At 46.2% G+C, this 17,879-nt stretch overlaps 1 protein-coding gene across 1 annotated transcript in view; it reads right to left on the bottom strand.

Annotated features, from left to right (window-relative positions):
• LOC116887506 (sorting nexin-3-like) overlaps nucleotides 1-16,902 on the bottom strand; it is a 31,684-nt gene extending 14,782 nt beyond the window's left edge. The window contains 1 exon segment of the mRNA XM_032889126.1: nucleotides 16,134-16,902. Coding sequence (XP_032745017.1) covers nucleotides 16,134-16,302 — 169 coding nt within the window. The 5' untranslated portion in view covers nucleotides 16,303-16,902.
• Nucleotides 16,903-17,879: the final 977 nt, after the last annotated feature.

Raw genomic sequence — 17,879 nt, 5'->3', positions numbered from 1 at the left:
AAATAATTGTTTGACTTTATTTGATGGGCATGAGGGAACAGGCCCCAATCTCACAGTACTGAGAGTAGAGGCAGGTGATCTCTGTGAGCCAAGTCCAGCCTGTCTACAGAGTTCCAGCACACAGAGAAATCCTGTCTTGAAAAACAAAACAAAACAAAACAAAACAAAACAAAAAAAACCAGCTCAAAAGCCTTTAAATCTAATGTACATAACCACGCACATCCATGTCCATGTGTGCACAACTGCCCAGGTGCCTGCAGAGGTCAGAGGACGATGGATCCTTGTGTCCTGGCTGGTTCCAGTTAATCAACACAAGCTGAGCTATCACAGAGGAAGAAGCCTCAGTTGTGGAAATGCCTTCATGAGTCCCAGCTGTAAGTCTTTCCTCACTCTAGAGGATTGCGGGGAGGACCCAGCCCATTGTGGGTGGTGCTGCCCCTGGGCTCGTGGTGGGTCCTGTCTATAGAGAGCAAGCTGAGCAAGCCAGGGGAAGCAAGCCAGTAAGTGACATCTCTCCATGGCCTCTGCATCAGCTCCTGCTTCCTGCCCTGCTGAGTTCCAGTCTCCTGACTTCCTTTGTGACAGTCAGCAGTGTGTGGAAGTGTGAGTTGAAGAAGAAATCACCTCCCCAACTCCTTTGCTTCCTGCTGTGATGGTTGTACAGAATAGAACTTGGACCGATGCACTGCATCTGAGGGAGCCATTGCTAAGCTGCCCTATGAGTGTTGGGGATCCAAAATGCAGAGGTCCTGCAAGAGCAGTCTATGCCCAATCATGGAGCTACCCAGCCTCCCACATTTAAAACAACAACAACAAATAAATAAAAAAGGTTCAGGGGCACAATGAGCTTATAATCAATAATCGGATTGTGTTTTTTGTCCTATCATGACCAGTCCACCGTCATTTGCTTTGACAGGGAGACCAATGCTTGAGGACCCACTTGACCTGCTCAAGGTGCCGGTTCATACCACACAGGACAGTCTTTATGTACTAGATCTAGCCAATGTAGTTAACCTTCAGTCTCCTCCCCAGTCCTCTATCTGATCCCCCAACCCCATCCCCCAACCTCTGGCCTTTTTCTCCTCCCAGAGCTGGGGCCTGCGCCCGGGGCTCTATGTATCTAGGGTGAGCACTAGATTACCCGCCTGGTCACCCAGTCTTTCTTCCCTTCACGACAAGCTTCCCCTCTTCCTCTAATCCTGTCCTTTATAGTTTAAGAGTTACAAACTGTAAGAGGACAATAGGAATCTGGCTTGGGAATTCATGTATTGAGTGAATTGCCTAAATGTAATTTTACCTGTGCTCTGACTGAGTACAGGCCGCGTGTTAAGCCTGGGTTCACCATTATTTACACCACAAAATCCGCGTACTGATTTTCTGATTTTACCACTAAGACAGAGACCAGTTTTTACTGCAGAAAGGGGACACTGCTCACAACACTATGTGAGTCAACAGACTGTATACACAGTCACAATCCGTGGATTCAGCATACACATGAAGAGGCCTTCTAGACAAGTTGGCAGAAAGGAAAGGGACATTCACTTGGCCAAAAGGAATGCGGCCTGAGGGGTGCAATCCACGTATCATTCTTGCCGAAATACTTGTAACTGACAACTGAATTCTTCTAAGCTCATGAGAAAGACTCAGATTAGAAACGATGAACACAAACAAAGCCGCATTAAGGGTACCATGATCCCAGTGTATGGGGTATAGATAAGGGTTCAGGGTAATTTCAGAAACACAGCAAGTATGAGGATCAGCATAGCTACCTATGACCTGTCTCAAAAACCAAAAGACAACTAGAACAAACCCAGGAAGTGTGGGGGCCACCTTACTGCTGGTGTGTACTTTTAAACACCAGAAGCAATAAGTAGAAAGATCTCATAGCTCATGCACACTTGCTACTACAGAAAAAATAAAACTCAGCCTTTCTTTTTCTCCTCCTGGACTGAACTATGAATCATCTGGTAAGACCCCTGTGACTCCCTTCAAGCCCAGGCACAGTAAGCGCCCATCATTAGCCTTAACCTATCATCAAAGCTAGCAGCTCACATGCACCCTGTATGTGTCCTGGATTATCGCTGGGATACCACGAGTGTCGGAGCTTTAAATGCAATCAACTGAATATAGCTTAACAAAAGATAGGAGGAAAAATGTTTACCAGGTGTTTCTAGTGTTTCCTCAGACAGTGTCACGGGTGTGATTTGAAAGACTGGCAAATGTCATCAAAAGTACACTCAATATACATCTATTCAGCCAGTCCTAGGTGGTGGGCGATGCCCACTCCAGGCCCCGCCAACAGTTCTCTTCCGGCATCTGCTCTAGAGATAAAGGCTGGTTGTCAAGTGGCTCGGCGACCACCTCTCCCTGCAGTACTTTTGATGCCTAGGGCACCCAACCCCAACTGCATGACTACAGAGATGTGGGCCTATAACCCAGATGAACTCCTTGACTATTGCAGAGAAGTCACTTAAATGAAGAATAGGCTTAGTCTGAAGAACCTTTTGAATGAGATTGTGACTAGGCCAAGGTATTTAGTTTCTCATTGCCTTTTAAAAACTAAGGATATGGCCCCTTCAATGACAAGCAATCCTCATTATTGTAAGGAAGTATGCTTTATGGTACACCTAAAAAGGACAAATCTAAGAGTTATTTTAACTAGTTTAATGAAACCAACTAACTCCATATTCTTCCCATTTTGCCTCACAGCCTCATTTATGAATTGCCAAGAACATGAAAGGTTTTCCATGAACAACCTTTAAAAGAAAATAATTCTGTAAAGGAAATCTATGTACAAGCTTACAATCATAATCCTACATTCTTATGGTAGAAGAATTAGGCCTATAAATGAATATCTTAATATTCACATTTTCTTTGCACATTTTTATGCAAAAGTTTGTAATTTGTATTTATTGCCTATCTTCCAATCTCTGCCTAACCCTAAGAATCCTATCCAGACACGACCACCACCTAGAATGGCATCCAAATGGTCTAGGGCAGTGTAGTAGTTATTGTTCTGTTGCTGTGATAAACACAATGACCAACAACGCAAGGACTAGGGGTTTACTTGGCTGAGGCTTAAGGCGTGAGACACCCCAGCAGGAAGGATCCAAGATCAACAGCAGGAACCTGGGCCTTCACGCCCTTCACCCTTTTTTTAAAAAAAAGGTTTATTTTATGTATGTGAGTACACTGTCGCTGTCTTCAGACACACCAGAAGAGGACATCGGATCTCTTTACAGATAGTTGTGAGTCACCATGTGGTTGCTGGGAATTGAACTCAGGACCTCTGGAAGAGCAGTCAGTGCTCTTAACCACTGAGCCATCTCTCCAGCCCCTTCCTGCTTCTTGAGACAAGGCCCTTTCTGCAGCATTCAGGCCTCAGAGATCTGCCTGGCCTTCTGGAATTAAAGCTGTGCACAGAGAATGCTCACATCCTGAACCACAAGCACAAAGCAGGAAGAACAAACTGGAAGAGGCCTGAGCTTTGATCTCCATCTCACTCCAAATGACATACCTCCTCCATCAAGTCTGCACTCCATCTCCCAAAAGGGACACCCACGGGTGTGACAAAGCGCTTCAAAGTACCACAGGCAGAATTCCAGCCATCAGCATTTTAAAGAAAACGAGTTGAGAACTCTAGCTAAGACTCACTTAACGGAACCCAAACATACATCGACGGGGATGTCTCGATTAGCACAAATAGCACACCGCCTCGGAGAAATGAGACCTGGGAACGCAAGACGCAAAACCATCAGGACTCTTAAGTCTCAGGGAAACCAATAGGAGACTCTCAGCCAACACAATCTGAAAAGGGAAAGTCAGAGGCATTACCTGTCTCAAACGGAAGCAATGAAACGTATGGGCTGGACTAGTACCGGTAAGGCACTTGCTGCCAAACTGACCACGGAGCTTATCTCAGCCACATGGTGGGAGAGCAACGAATCAGTAAGTTGTCCGATCTCTAAACATCTGTGTCCCAGCTCAGGTGCACACCCACACTTAATAAATACATATTTTTTTTTGAAAATGAAAAGAAAAAAAGGGGGGAAGTCCAATAAAGACTAAGAAATAATAATGCCAAGTAATTTTTGACAAAGAGCAAACGGTAACATGAAAAGGAAAAATCAGTCTCTTTAATAAACTGTTACAAAAATTGGATTTGTTTATATAAAAGAATAAAACTTGCCTGGCAAGATGACTCAGTGGGTAACAGACAGCACCTGCACTCTTTGCCTGGAGGGAGCAGAGAGTTCAAGTTCTGGAACCCTGATGTGACAGTGCAGAAGGAGAGCAGACGCACAGTCCCTTTGACCTCAGCCTGGGAAGCAGGGCATGCATATCCTACAGACAGAGTCCTTCCCACTGCGCAAGGCACACACCACACACCACGACACCCGACAGGAACAATGAGTTAGATCTTTCTGTCTTCAATCTTACAGAGCACGAGAAACGTTGTAAGGAAAAGTGCAGGCTGGCAGACTTCAGGAGGCCTGGGGCCACCTTCAGTATCAGGAAAGAGGGAAGGCTGTAGCCTGACATTGCTGGAGTGAGCTCGGAAGCCTCTTCCCAAGATAACACTCCAAGTAGACGAATGAGCTGGAAGGCAGCACTTAACTGGGAAGCACTGAGGCCGCACAGTGTGCTGCTGAACAGGGAGAATTACGGCGACCAAGGCCCTGACCACTGTTACCACCATACTCCGGTCCTACTGAATCCAGCAATGAGAGAGAAAGTAGTAAAGCTGTATTTGCAGGTACACTGCTTAAAAAGTGTTCCTGAGAACTGAAAATTGGGGAGGCCACAGGAACCAAGACTGCAAGGAACCAGGAATTTGATGAACAGCGGGACAGAGAAAGCTACCATGCCAGCCCCGATAAGCTGCTATCTTCTCGTGGTCGAGAGAGCTGAAGTTAGGAGTTAGCAACACTGTCCACAGAACTGCAGCTGCATGCACATCTGCCAAGGAGCAGCAGACAGAAGCAAACAGGAGAATGGCCATGTAAAAGCTAGGCAAAGTTTAAACTGACTGAAGTTTGAATCCATTCCTAACTCTCCACGCCCCTTCCAGAGGCAGTGAAGCTTTTCTAGGTTTTGCAATTTATGTATAACCTTTTGGCCATGGCCAGTCACTAGTGTAAGATCCAGGGTGACTCTAGGAGGCCAGGCTGAAAACCTCAAGATTCTGTGCAGAGAAACTGTTCACACTACAAACTTACAGGCAAACTCAAAATAAGCAATGGAATGGAAGCCCAATGGACATGATGTGTCTCTGTCAAATTGTCCTCTAAGTTTTATGTTTTATTTTTTGCCCATAGATTGACAGTACCTAACTTTAATCAGAGGCTGTTTTTGCGGTGGGCAGTATATACTGCAAAATCTACAATGGTCAAAGTACTAAGAATAAATGACTCGCGGTGCTGCAGGCCTCTAATCCCAGCACTTGGGAGGCAGACACACGTAGATCTGAGTTCAAGGCCAGCCTGATCTACACAGTGAGTCTTAAGACAGCCAGTAGGGCCACAGAAACCCTGTCACAAAAGAAACAGCACTCCAAACAAGGTTCTCAAGATATTACTTAGAGAATGGGGTGTGAAGTCAATCCACCTGAGCTGCACAGAAGTACCAGTGACCAGACAGAGGACAAGTGACAAAACATAAACAGACTGAGGTCAATGAAAGTCAGAGTCACGCTCTAGTACACCCTCATTCCTTCATTAAGAGCTGTCCTGTCCATCTCAGAGGCTACCGCCTACTTGTGATCAAATACAGCCACTCAAACAAGACAAAATAAATGTGAGAGACTAGCCAAATGGTAGTAGGAATCCAATCTCAATTTAAATGATTAAGAATGGAGAGATAGCCTGAGGCTAAGAGCACGACTGCTGTTGGAGAAGGTTCACCCTGCATCTACAGGACCAACAACCATCCAGCAACTTAGCCCCATCGATCCGACCCCACTTGGCCTCTGTATACCTGTATCCACAGTGCACGGCCACACATTAGGACAAACACTCACATCATGAAATAAAACCAGAACACCTCTGCCAAATTCTAATGATTGCCGGGCACTGAAAAAGGAAAATTTAAGAGCAGATAAGACCAAAGAACAGACTCCTAAGTGATTCACCGAAGAGCTAACTGCACTCATAACTGGAGCCCGGTGCACCTAAAGCTTCTTCTTCTCCCCTCTCCTCAGCCACGTCTTCCATAGGTTGCTACTTGATGAGAGCAGCATGCTAATCAAAATGGACATCAACCATTGACTCTCCGGGTTTGCAGGGATCAAAAGTGCATACCACCCACATGGTACGCATTACTAGAAAACTTGAGCTGGGCACGGTGGCAAACACCTTTAATCTCAGCACTTGAGAAGCAGAGGCAGACAAAAAAAAGAAAATCCCATCTTGAAAACAAAAACCTTCTGTGTGTGTACATGATATGTAAGTTGGTTCTCTTTCTGGCTTAACTGAGTGGGTCTGAGAAGGAACGGGTGTCAATCTGGCAGGCACCAGGGGCGTGCCTTCACACACTCACCACAAGGCCTGCGAAAACACCTGTCCTGTATCCTAAAGCTCAGGAAATGTGCAGCCACGCACTTACTAGCTAAAAAAACTTAAGTATGTTTTGTACTGATACTTAGAACCACAGGTAAAGTGACTTCTCTTTCAACGATGCAAAATACATGGCACTACTTCGACTCTAGAACTTTTGCTGAGTTCTGCAGTGGTCCAGTAGCCTGACGAGAAGTTTGAAATTATGTCACAGTTTGTGCTTGTGTGTGGATAGGGGTTTGTGGAGGAGTGACCAGGAAGTGGGATCACACGACAAAACGAATGTAAATAATTAAAAAGTTTATGAAGGTCTGGGGAACGATTCGAGGGTCACACAACACAAGAAACTGGAGTCTGACACCCCAAAGTTACAGTGTTGTATGTGCCTGTAGTCCCAGCACCCAAAGGTTGGAGACAGGAGATGTCGACTTCATGACCAGCCAGTCTAACAAAGTTGAGCTTCTGTGACTCTGTCTCAGTAAAACTATGATTGGGGCTGGAGAGATGGCCAGTGGTTAAGAACACGCCTTCCAGGAGGTCCCTGAGTTCAAATCTCAGCAACCACATTGTGGCTCACAAACTATCCTCAACAAGACCTGATGCCCTCTTCTGGTGCATCTGAAGAAACAGTGTGTTTTATATATGGCCTAATAAATAAATTTTTGAAAAAGATAGGGTCAAAGTTGTCATCGCTAGCTAATAGGGCCACAGAGAGGCACGCCACACCTAGGTACACATACATGGCTGCCAAATCCCAACCCCAGTACCACAAATCTTTTAACATATAATTCTCTCTATTTTTCCTTTCTTTCCTATTTATATTTGGAGGATGGGGTGTCTGCTGTTGCTTGGACTAAGAAACACGGACCAGCAGCCTTCAGAATGGCCAGGATTATGCACAGGGCCGCCATGCCTAGCCCACTTCTAGGGCCAGAGTGACCTGTCTTGGGAAATCTTCACGCTTTCTCTTTATAGCCATTCACGCACTATCAAGATGGACGCTAGGCCTCTTCTTTCTTTTTGAGGTATGTGTGCACTCCATGTATATGTTCTCGGCTGTTGTGCCTGTTGGGTGTGCTGTTTGAGCCAGGGCTGACATTAGGATGTGTTCTTCAATCACTTAAATTTAAAATTGTATTTTATGTGTATGAGTGTTTCATATGTGTGTACTTCTGTACACCACTGTGTGCCTGGTGCCTGGGGAGACCAGAGGAGAGCACGGTCCACAGGAACTGAACTATAGGATAGTTGTGAGCCAGCACATGGGTGCTGAGATCAACCTAGGGGTCTTGAGGAAGAGTGACAGTGCCTCAACCACTGAGCCGCCCAGCCCCTCAGTCAGTTTTCTATCTCTTATTTAAAACAGGGCTTTCTCACTGAATCCAGAGCTTACCATTTCAGTCAGTGCCCAGTGAGCCATGAGGTATCGCCAGTCTTTGCCTTTCAGTGTAGGGTAAAGATACTGGCCACCATCGCCAGTCTTGGCCTTTCAGTGTAGGGGTAAAGATACTGGCCACCATCACCAGTCTTCATTTTCAGTGTAGGGGGTAGATGGCCACTACACCAGCTTTTTGCAGGAAGTGGATTAGAGCTTAGGCCCTTATGTTCACAGGTAGTAAGTGACAGTATCAAATGCCAAACATGTCAGTCATTTGGCTAACAGTCATTTAAGTGAGCGAGAGACATCATAATTAAGGTAATATTCAGATCAAGAAAATTCACAGGTTATAAACCAGCAAAACCAGTAGTTTCAGGTGGTTTGCTGTACAGTACTAAAAACATCTAGGGAGGGAATAGAAGATTCAACGCCCCTAGTCATCAGGACAATGCAAATTTGATGTACTTCTCTGAGGGGTTATGAGATGGCTCAGCTACAAAGGCACTGTCCCCACACTTGACAACCTCACTGCAATCCCCAGGACTCCAAGTAGAAGAGAACAGACTCTGCAAGCAGACTTGAACCCACGTAAACCATGGATGTAAAATTAATACCTCACATACCAAAAAACAAAACAAAACCACAAACAGTTTTCTCTCACCCCATTTAAAAATAAAAGTCAATTGGTAGAGTTATAAATGTGGGTGTTAGTTTAGAATGGGCCAGGAGTGCAGAAGACTCATCAATTACATGATCCCGCCATACCACCTCAGGGCTCCAAGGATTCTGTGTCACAGTGAGGCTTGTACATCCTTGTTCACGGCTGCATCTATGATTAATCACAATGTGCAGAACCAGCCGTGGTGTCCATTAGCAGACGGATAAAGAAAATGTGGTACTTAAGGAAAGGCTCTGTATTCAGCTGTAAAGATGAACTGTGACATTGCAGGAAAATAAACTGAGATGAAGTTATGTGAGGTTGCCTCCACATACAAGTGAAATGTGTGTGCATGTGGGAGACGGAGTGAAGGACTGTGGGCAGGAGTATCAGGACCAAGGGAGAGAGAAGGTCACAAGATGGCAAGAGAGAGTGTGGTGAGGCAGGACTGGAGAGTTCTTTCAGGAAGCCACACGGAAAGGGCTCAGGGAGAGGAAAAGGAGCTGAAGGACAGCAGAGACCCTTCTGGAAGTCAGACACCTGCAAGGAGTCCTGGGGAATCAAGTGTCATGAACTACCATCAGTATTAGACGACCCAGGCAGGTCTATAAACCAAGATGCAGGCAGCCAAGCATGTACAGGTGCCCTCTACTGCCCACTCTCACCCAAGACTCTGGCCAGACAGGGTTTTCACTCCACACCATGCACACTCACTCACACCATGCACACAGTGTACGCAGCGCGTCGGCAGTATGTGGGAGGCCAGGAGGCCAACCTTGTGTTGTCTCAGGATCCATCCTCCTGGGGACAGGAGCCTCACCAGGACGGACCTAGGCCTCATGACTGGGCTTGGCCGGGCTGGCTCCAGGCTCTAGGCCTCTTCCGTCTTCCCCCACTGCTGCATAACACCACTGCCTTAATAACTGTGCTTTTACATGCTGCCAGAGGCCCACTCAGGTCACTATTCCAGAATAAAAAGTATGCGCCTAATACACCCCACCCCCAGGGCGCCCCATCTTTCAGTCAAGCACCTCACCAATACAGTATAAAATACAATAGAGCTTATAAATGCTCACTTATTGGTCGGTTGTGGAAAAAAAAAAACACTGATCAGAATAATCCTGTCTTGTTTCAGATGTAAGTTTTATTTTTTGAGAGAGTCTCACTGAGCAGCCCAAGCTCCTATCGATCCTCCTTCCAGGCCCCAGTGCTAGGACTGCAGGCGTGAGCTACCATGTTTTATTAAACTCAGTCTTTTATGCAGTCAGTAAGGAACTGGCCCTCAGAAACTATTCTATCCTGTTGTTTTTTTGTTTTTTTCCCCAAACATACATATGTCTCTTCTTGATTTCTGGCTAACTTTCATGTTATAGAATAGATATACTCTTAGGTAAAACCACCTGCCTAGGCAGAATACAGCCTATAATCTCCTCAAATCTGTGTTGCAGAAGCTGACATTTTTAACCTCTATTTAATTGCCTCCTTCAAAAACACATTTCCTGTCTTGGATATTATCCATGTTTCTTTTATAAGATCTGCCATATTTACATTTGCCACAACTACTTCAGGACCCTTTAATCCCACCCAGGCTATTAACAAGCGCAGGTAGCTGTTCTTCTCCTCAGTCTTCCCTGCCACCTGTCTTCCTTGGGGAGACAACACAGTAAGATTGTGTCAGTGTGCCTTTGCTGGGATGCTGGTCAAACTACCACTGCCCAAACCTTATCTATCTAGTCAAGACTATTCCAATGGTGCTACAAGCTTCCACATGACAGGGATGTGAGGTGGTAGAAAAGACATACATGGGTTGGGGATTAGCTCAGTGGTGAGCCACCAGTGCTTAGTCTCTGTTCGTCCCCAAAAAAAAAAAAAAGCAAATAAATCTAAAGGGCATACACTGTATCAGAAAAAAAATCTAGATTCGAACCCCAGTTTACTACTAAGAGTTGGTGATCAGCAAGCTAATGTCCAGAACAGGGATGGATCTAGGTGTCCGCTATGTGCTGAGTGCATACGTGGGACAACGGTGGGCATGACAGTCTTCTTTCTTTTTAGAAACTTCTAGTAGAGATATGTGGAACCACAGAAAGCCAAACAGAGCAACTAAGGTACACAGGAAGCAAAGCTAGTGTAGTGAGGCAGGATCAGCAAAATCTCTACAAAGAGGACATTAAATCCAGAGCCATAGGATAAGTCCTGAGGGCAGCTGAGGCAGCTGAAGGAAAACTGTTCTGAAGAGGAGGAAGCGAATGAAAGCTCTGGAAGACTGCATGCACTTGATCCAGTAAGTGAGCTCATGCACAGACCGTCCATCCGTCTGGCCCATGAACTTAACTGCTATCATCAAGGGAGACCTCCGTCCACAAAGGCCAGACCAACACCATCCTGCCACTTCTCCACAGCAGACTGAACATCTCAGAGGGTTTTCAGGCACACACCTGACCCAAGGTTGACATCAACCTCTACATCCTGCCATGCAACGCTTGGAAATGTCCTTCCAAGGGTTAAACATCTGAGTACACCAAATATGTAGATAGAACTTTTTAAATAAAAAAAAAATCGCGTCCACACCACAGACACTTAGTTTACAGTCACAGCAGCTCTTGGGCAGTAAGCAGACTATCCTGGGAGGGGAAAAAAATCTTGTGTCTTTTGTTTTGGACTTGGCTGATATAGATCTTGAGTTTTAATTATCCACAGCAACCAACAGGGTTCTTCCTGAACTGCCACTGCCTTTTACTTGGCCCCTTCTAAGGCTGGTGTTGTTAGGAACACGTCTTCCATCAGTGAGTGACTCCCAATTCATGGAGATCCAGAAATGCCGATCACAGGGCTGGGGAGAGGTCCGGGTAAGAGCACTTGCTGCCCTTTGTAGCAGCAGACCCAGATCAGTTCCCAGCTCCTACATGGTGGTTCACCACCACACAAAACGCTAGTTGTAGGAGATCCATTGGTCTCTTCTGGTTTCTAGTACCACCAGGTTTGCACATGTACATGTACACACATTCACACACATAAAATAATTCCAAAAAAATTCCTAAAAGTCAATTAAAACTGATCTCAAATGTGTAATTAGAGAACATTCAACTGCGCCGGTAGTACACCTCTTTATTCCTGGGCAATCAGAGGCAGAGGCAGGAGGACCTCCAGAGCTCAAGGCCAGCTAAGACTGCATACAAAGACCCTTGTCTCAAAAGAAAAAATTAAAGACAACAACACCCCAAACCCACAGCTAACTGAGTAACTGAAAGAACTATGAAGACTGGACAACTACTCTCGGTATCAAGATGGCCTGATGTGGGGAACAGGGTTGAAGCACTTCCCAGCACCCACACAGTGGGCCAAGTAAACACCTGAGCTCCAGCTGCAGGACATGGACATCTTCTGACCCCCGAAGGCACCCAGCATGTGGAGCACAGACATCCACAAGATAAATGAATGTGCTTTAACTACCCAAGCTAGCTGGGCATGGCGCACACACTTCAAATGTCCCAACCCTTGCAGATAGAGGCTAAGGGCCTCTGTGAGCTCAAGGCAGCCAGGTTAACGGGGAGCCAAGGCCTTTTTGTAGCTGGTGGGGACTTCATTTAGCAAAACACTATTCTCGCCAGGCATGGTGGTAGGCCCAGACCTAGCACTCTCCGTAAATGTAGGCAGAAGGTCAGAATGGTGCTAGAGGAGTGGTGCTAGCCATTGCCTCAGAAACCATGCACACACACACACACACACACACACACACACACAATTTTGACTCGTCAAAATACTTTCAAGTCTTAAATACTGATTTCGATCTAGTACTGAGAGGGCTGCTTCAAAGAAAACCTAGACATCTTTTAGAATGGTGAATGCTATCAAGTTGCTACTTACAAGGTCCCAATCTGTCTGTCTCTTCTCTGGTTCCCCCTCTCTCTCCATCCATCCATCTATCCACCCATCCATCCCTCCCTGGCTGGCTCTGAACCCCATGCAGAGCAGGCTGGCCTCTGCCCAAGCGCTGGGGAGTGCATGGTGATGCCCAGCCATTCTGTTTCTTCTAGCTGTGGCACCCCCCATGTTCTTGTATCAATCAACGCCGGGTATTAAGCTTAAACTTAATGTGCATTTCAAATGGCCATTGTTAGGTACTAAACAAACAAGATGGCTTCTTTCTACATCACAGACGCCTCAAAGAGGGTAGACATTCATGCCAATAGTCTTTCTGAGAACAAGGTAATCCATTCTGGTAAGTCAACTGCAAGTGAGCACACACCTTTCACTCAGAAGACATTTACATTTAGAAAGGGTTGTGCTGCCTGAGCACTGGGCACCAGTCACTGGGTTATCCAGTCCTGGGAGGTAGGTGAAGTACCAAGGACTTCCTTCATGGAAAGGAAGAAGAATCTAATTCTTGGCACCTCGCCTGCCAAGAAATACTTTATTTTTGAACCCAATAGCTCGAACCTCAAGAATAAAATCTCGTCCCAGGCACAACAGTAGACTCTGAATTACTGAGAAACCCCCAAACTATGAGCAAATCTCAGTAAAGCGCAGGATCTCCTTTTCAGCCTTCTCTTTAATAAATGTGCCAGATAATCTGGACCTAAGGCTTTCCCCAGACCCACATCGCTACAGTGCTCTCTGCTGTACCTACCCATTATGACAAGTTAAAACATTAACACCAAACAATTATTTTCAGGAGCTAGATACTAATCAGGTGATCCTAATTTACCTTAAACACTGCTCTCAAAGAGAGAAGATGAATGGAGATTGGGAAACTTGGATTCGCCACCATCTAGATGAAATTATCCCGTGAGCTGGAGCAGTTTAATCAGTCCTGTAAACTGACTATCTTTCGCAAGGCTAGAATTAAGAGTGTCGGGGTTAGATTTAGCCTAGTAGAGCACTTGCCTAGGGAAGCAAGGCCCCGTTCAGTCCCCTAGCTCCAAAAAAAAAAGAAAAAAAAGAAAAGAAAAAAAAAGAGTGTGTCGGAAGATAGTTTATGTCTTAACCTGAAAACAAAATGGTTTCCATGATAAATACAATAGCAAAACGCACGAAGCGGAAACTAGAATATCAACCGTGACAGGTCAGTAATAACAAATTATGGAGTGATAAATGTATTCATCTCACTGTCACCCCTCCTGTCCTAGAACCACGTAGAGACCAGGCTGGCCTTGAGCTCAGAGATCGTGGCCTGCCTGCTACCCAAGGCCTAGATTAGCGCCATGCCTACACCCGCCCATATTCTAGCTAAATACAAGATCATATGCTGCTTAAACAACCTAATGTCTTACTACACATGGTTCCTGAGTCATCACATTACATATGAAGAAAAACACCAACATTTTCTAAACGCTGAAATTAATTATGTTTTATTGTTAAATCTTATTTCTGACTGTAAGTCAATAACACACAACCAACTGCCTCATAATAAGTCACAGAGTAAGCAATAGTTTATCTAATTATCTAGCCTCTAATCACTTCTTAAAAAGGGCTGTTTTGTGTACAGCTAGGCCTTTCAATACTTACATCCACATGTCACAGTCACTCTTTTTGCAGGCTTAGGAAAGAGTCTTTAAATGTACTCAGCAAGATAAGCACCTGTTGTTAGGGTGGAGGGCGTGAGAAGTGACCACTCAACTGTGAGAAGCACTAGCTGGAAGTTCAGAGACAGGAATACTAAAGTTTCATGCCAACACAGGGAAACGTTCTGGTGAATAAAGGCCAGTGAGGAAGTTTTTTTTTTTTGTTTTTTTTTTTTTTTTTTTTTTTTTTTTTTTTTATTTTTTTTTAATTTTTATAAAAAATTAAAATTAACTATAAAAAAAATAAAAAAAAAAAAAAAAAAAAAAAAAATTTTAAAAAAAAAAAAAATTTATTTTTTAGGCGGGGGGTAGGGCGCAGGAAAGAAAAAAGTGGTTTAAAAAAAAAAAAAAAAAAAAAAAAGGGAAAAAAAAAAAAAAAAAGAAAAAAATTTATTAGTATGTATGTCTGTGTGCCATGGTCTGAAGGTGCTCAAAGGACCAGAAGAGGGCATTGGATCCCCTGTGCCTGCAGTTGGAGGTTGTGTGAGCTAACCGATGTGGGTGCTGGGAACTGAACTCAAATCCTCTGCAAAAGCAGTTAAGTGTCCCTAACCACTAACCCGCCGTCCTCTAGCTCCTAACTGCTCCCTTTAAAGTAGGCTTGGGTGTGTGTAAGAATGTACTTCCCAGTGTCCTGGAGCCTGAATTTCTCGCAGTCTTTGAAAAAGATACCACTTTTGGCTCACGCTTTTGAAAGAGCGTTTGAGAGACCAGGCTATCCAAAGGCAAGGACACACATGACTTTAATCTCAGTAGTTGGGGCCAGCTCATTTACAAGTTCACACAACCAAGGATTTGAGACTTAACCTAAAGGAAAAAAAAAAAAGCCGATGTCTAATTTTTTTTCTAGATCGCCAATGACTTAAGAACGATTCTTTAAGAGGTGTAAGCTCATTAAGCTAAATATACACACAGCACTCCTGGAGCCATACAACTAAAACGACTAGGATGGCAAATTTGTTTACTACACAGGAAAAGTTGACTTTAACAAGAAGCTTCTTCACATAAACGGCATTAATAGTGATCAGGCCTCTTATGAGTCCCTCTAAGGCCAAATACCTTTTATGGTTACTTTTAACATTTAACTTTAGCAATGAATTGACTTAATAAGAAATTTGTTCAGATGGGACAAAACCTTTAATCCTGATCTACAGAGTAAACTAAGCAGTACTTTCTAATCCTCAAATCGTCTGAAATACTTAACTGCCAAGAAACCCACCAGATAGGAAATTCTAAGCGTCCGCTTCTACTCCAACCTACTTCTTCAGTTCATGAAAAGCCAACGCTTAAGGGAACAAGATACTTAAGGTCCCCATTCCAGGCTGTTGTTACTTTGGATACTGAGGGAGATGACATTCCACACACCTAGGCCTTCAGCAGGAGGTCGGCCAAGCATGCTAAGGTCAACCATTTCTCTTCATCACACCGCTTGGTTCACAGCTCCTACCACAAAAATCTGACGCGCTCCCGTCCTGCTCAGAGAAGTGTACGACCTAGGTTACTCTTGCATTGCAGCTTGAGAAAGGCCTGGGAAGGAGCAGGCCAGGGCTTGGCTTGGATTATGTCTTGCAAGGTCCAGGAAAAAGGAGAGGAGGGAGAGAGAGGGCTCAACTTTGCACAACCGCCCCCCACTCCCTGCCCTTTCCCTTCACACACCTAGCTCCCTATCGGAGAACAGCGCTCGAGAGACCCACCTCTACAACTCAAATGTCAAGCCCAGATCAGCTGCTTGAGAGGCAAGCAGAGCTCACTCACCCCCCGCCCTCATCTTCCAGCACCTTCTACCGGAGCCAGTGGGCTGGTCCTCATACAAACCGTCCACGGAGAGAGCGGGCGAGCCCCTGGCTCACGCCTCCGCCCGCAGACAAGCTGCCCTGCAGGGGCGTCTGGCCTGGGAGGCCGCAGACCTCAGGGCCCCGTGCCGGGGTCCAATGGGGGTATAGCGGCCCCGAACCGAGGGTTGCGGGAGAGGGGCGGACGCCTCACCTTGACCCTGATCTCGTAGGTGGTGAAGCGGCCCCGGCCGACCCCCACTGTCTGCGGATTGCTCACGTCGATCTCGAGGAAGTTGCTGGGCGGCCCGTAGGCGTCATTCAGGTTCTGCGGCTTGGTGATGAGCCGCCGGGTGTCCGCTACGGTCTCCGCCATTTCGCTATCGCCGCGGCAGCCGCGGGCTTCTCTCCACCGCCGCCTCCTTCCGCCAACGCCGCCGCCGCCGCCCGCCGCGGGGGACTCCCGGCTCGCGCGCAGCGAACAGAGGCGAACGAGCACGTAGGACGGGTGGGCGTTCGCTCTACGCGAAGCTCCGCCCCAGGCTGCTCGGGCTTCCGCCCTTTGCCCAAGGAGAAACAGCTGACTGGCCTGAACGCTGCGCCCGGTTCGCAGGCCCCGCGGCGGCCCCGGAGGGACACTGCGGGGTGTGGCTGAGGGGCGGCGGCGTCACGGAACGGTGGGCGCCAAGGATACGGGGAGACTACAACAACCACAATGCCTCGGGAGAGCGCGCCGCCGAGTGACGCGCAGGCGCAGTAGGGGGCGCTGGGAAGTGGGGGGGGGTTTCCGGTTATTCTGACACAGCTTCTCCTCCCGGAGGGACCCCGGAAATGATTTTAGCTGTCCTGGCGCATTGAAGGCAGTAGTTGGGACAGCAGGAAGGAGACAAAACTGCCTATACTGTAAGACAGCCAGTCCAGTGCCTCACTGTGATCCCCGGAAATTCATTTCTAGAAACCTTTAATAAACGGCTCAAATGAATCAGTGCACATCTGTATTCCTGGCCTTTGGGAAATGGAGAGCAGAGAATCAGGAGTTTGAGGGCAGCCTGGGCTACATGAGACCTTATCTCCAAAAAACCAAGGGAGCTGATGATGGTAGCTCTGTTGGTAGATTGTGCCTAGGATTCATAATGACCTGAGTTCAATACCCAGGAAGGACATAAATCCCGGCCTAATGTAATGCCAGCTCTCAGCAAGGTATTAGAAGCTGAGGATCGGAAGTTTCAAGGTCACCCTGTTCTATCCTGATAGGTTCAAAGCAGTAAAATAAGGGAGTGTAATTTTAAAAACCTGATAAGATCAAACTAAGGTCAAACAGTGCCTAGAGACAAATCTGGCCCCTGCTGAGCGACAAGATGAAAGCCGGGAATCCTGTCTGCAAGTGGCCACTCTTGTTCCCCACATTAATCCTGGGTATGTTTTTAAGTGGTAAATTCCAAATTATTCTTGGAATACAACTTAGATAAGCCTTTACACAAAGTGGAAAAAGGATCATGCGGAAAGACTCCTAGAGAGAGAGGAAATGGAGACCAGTAGAAAGAGGGCCGATGAACCAGGATACCAGAGCCAGTGCATTGTGGTGTCATCCCGTGATATCTGACCTCAAAACCATCGCAGCTCATAGGCTTCCTTAGAGACCCTTTCCGGGTCAGCCTTACAGAAACAGCAGTGTAGCACAATACTAAAGCTAGCAAGTTCCAGAGTTAGCAGCTTGTTTCCAGAGTACTGGAGAATACATGTTCTTGAAAAGAGAAAAGAGTTGGAGCTACGGTCTGGCACGAATCACAGCGCTTGCTCAGTGTGAACATGAGGACCTTGAGTTTGGACCCCAGGATTCACTAAGGCTTCCCAGTAAATCCACAACACTGCAGAAGGTGAGAATCACTGAGGCTCTTTGAAGCTGCCCAGCCTGGGGTGGGCGGGCGGAAGCGGGTGGGACTACTGAAACAA

The sequence above is a fragment of the Rattus rattus genome, chromosome 18 (assembly GCF_011064425.1).
Source record: "Rattus rattus isolate New Zealand chromosome 18, Rrattus_CSIRO_v1, whole genome shotgun sequence".
NCBI lineage: Eukaryota > Metazoa > Chordata > Mammalia > Rodentia > Muridae > Rattus > Rattus rattus.
This window is presented reverse-complemented; position numbering and strand designations above follow the sequence as displayed.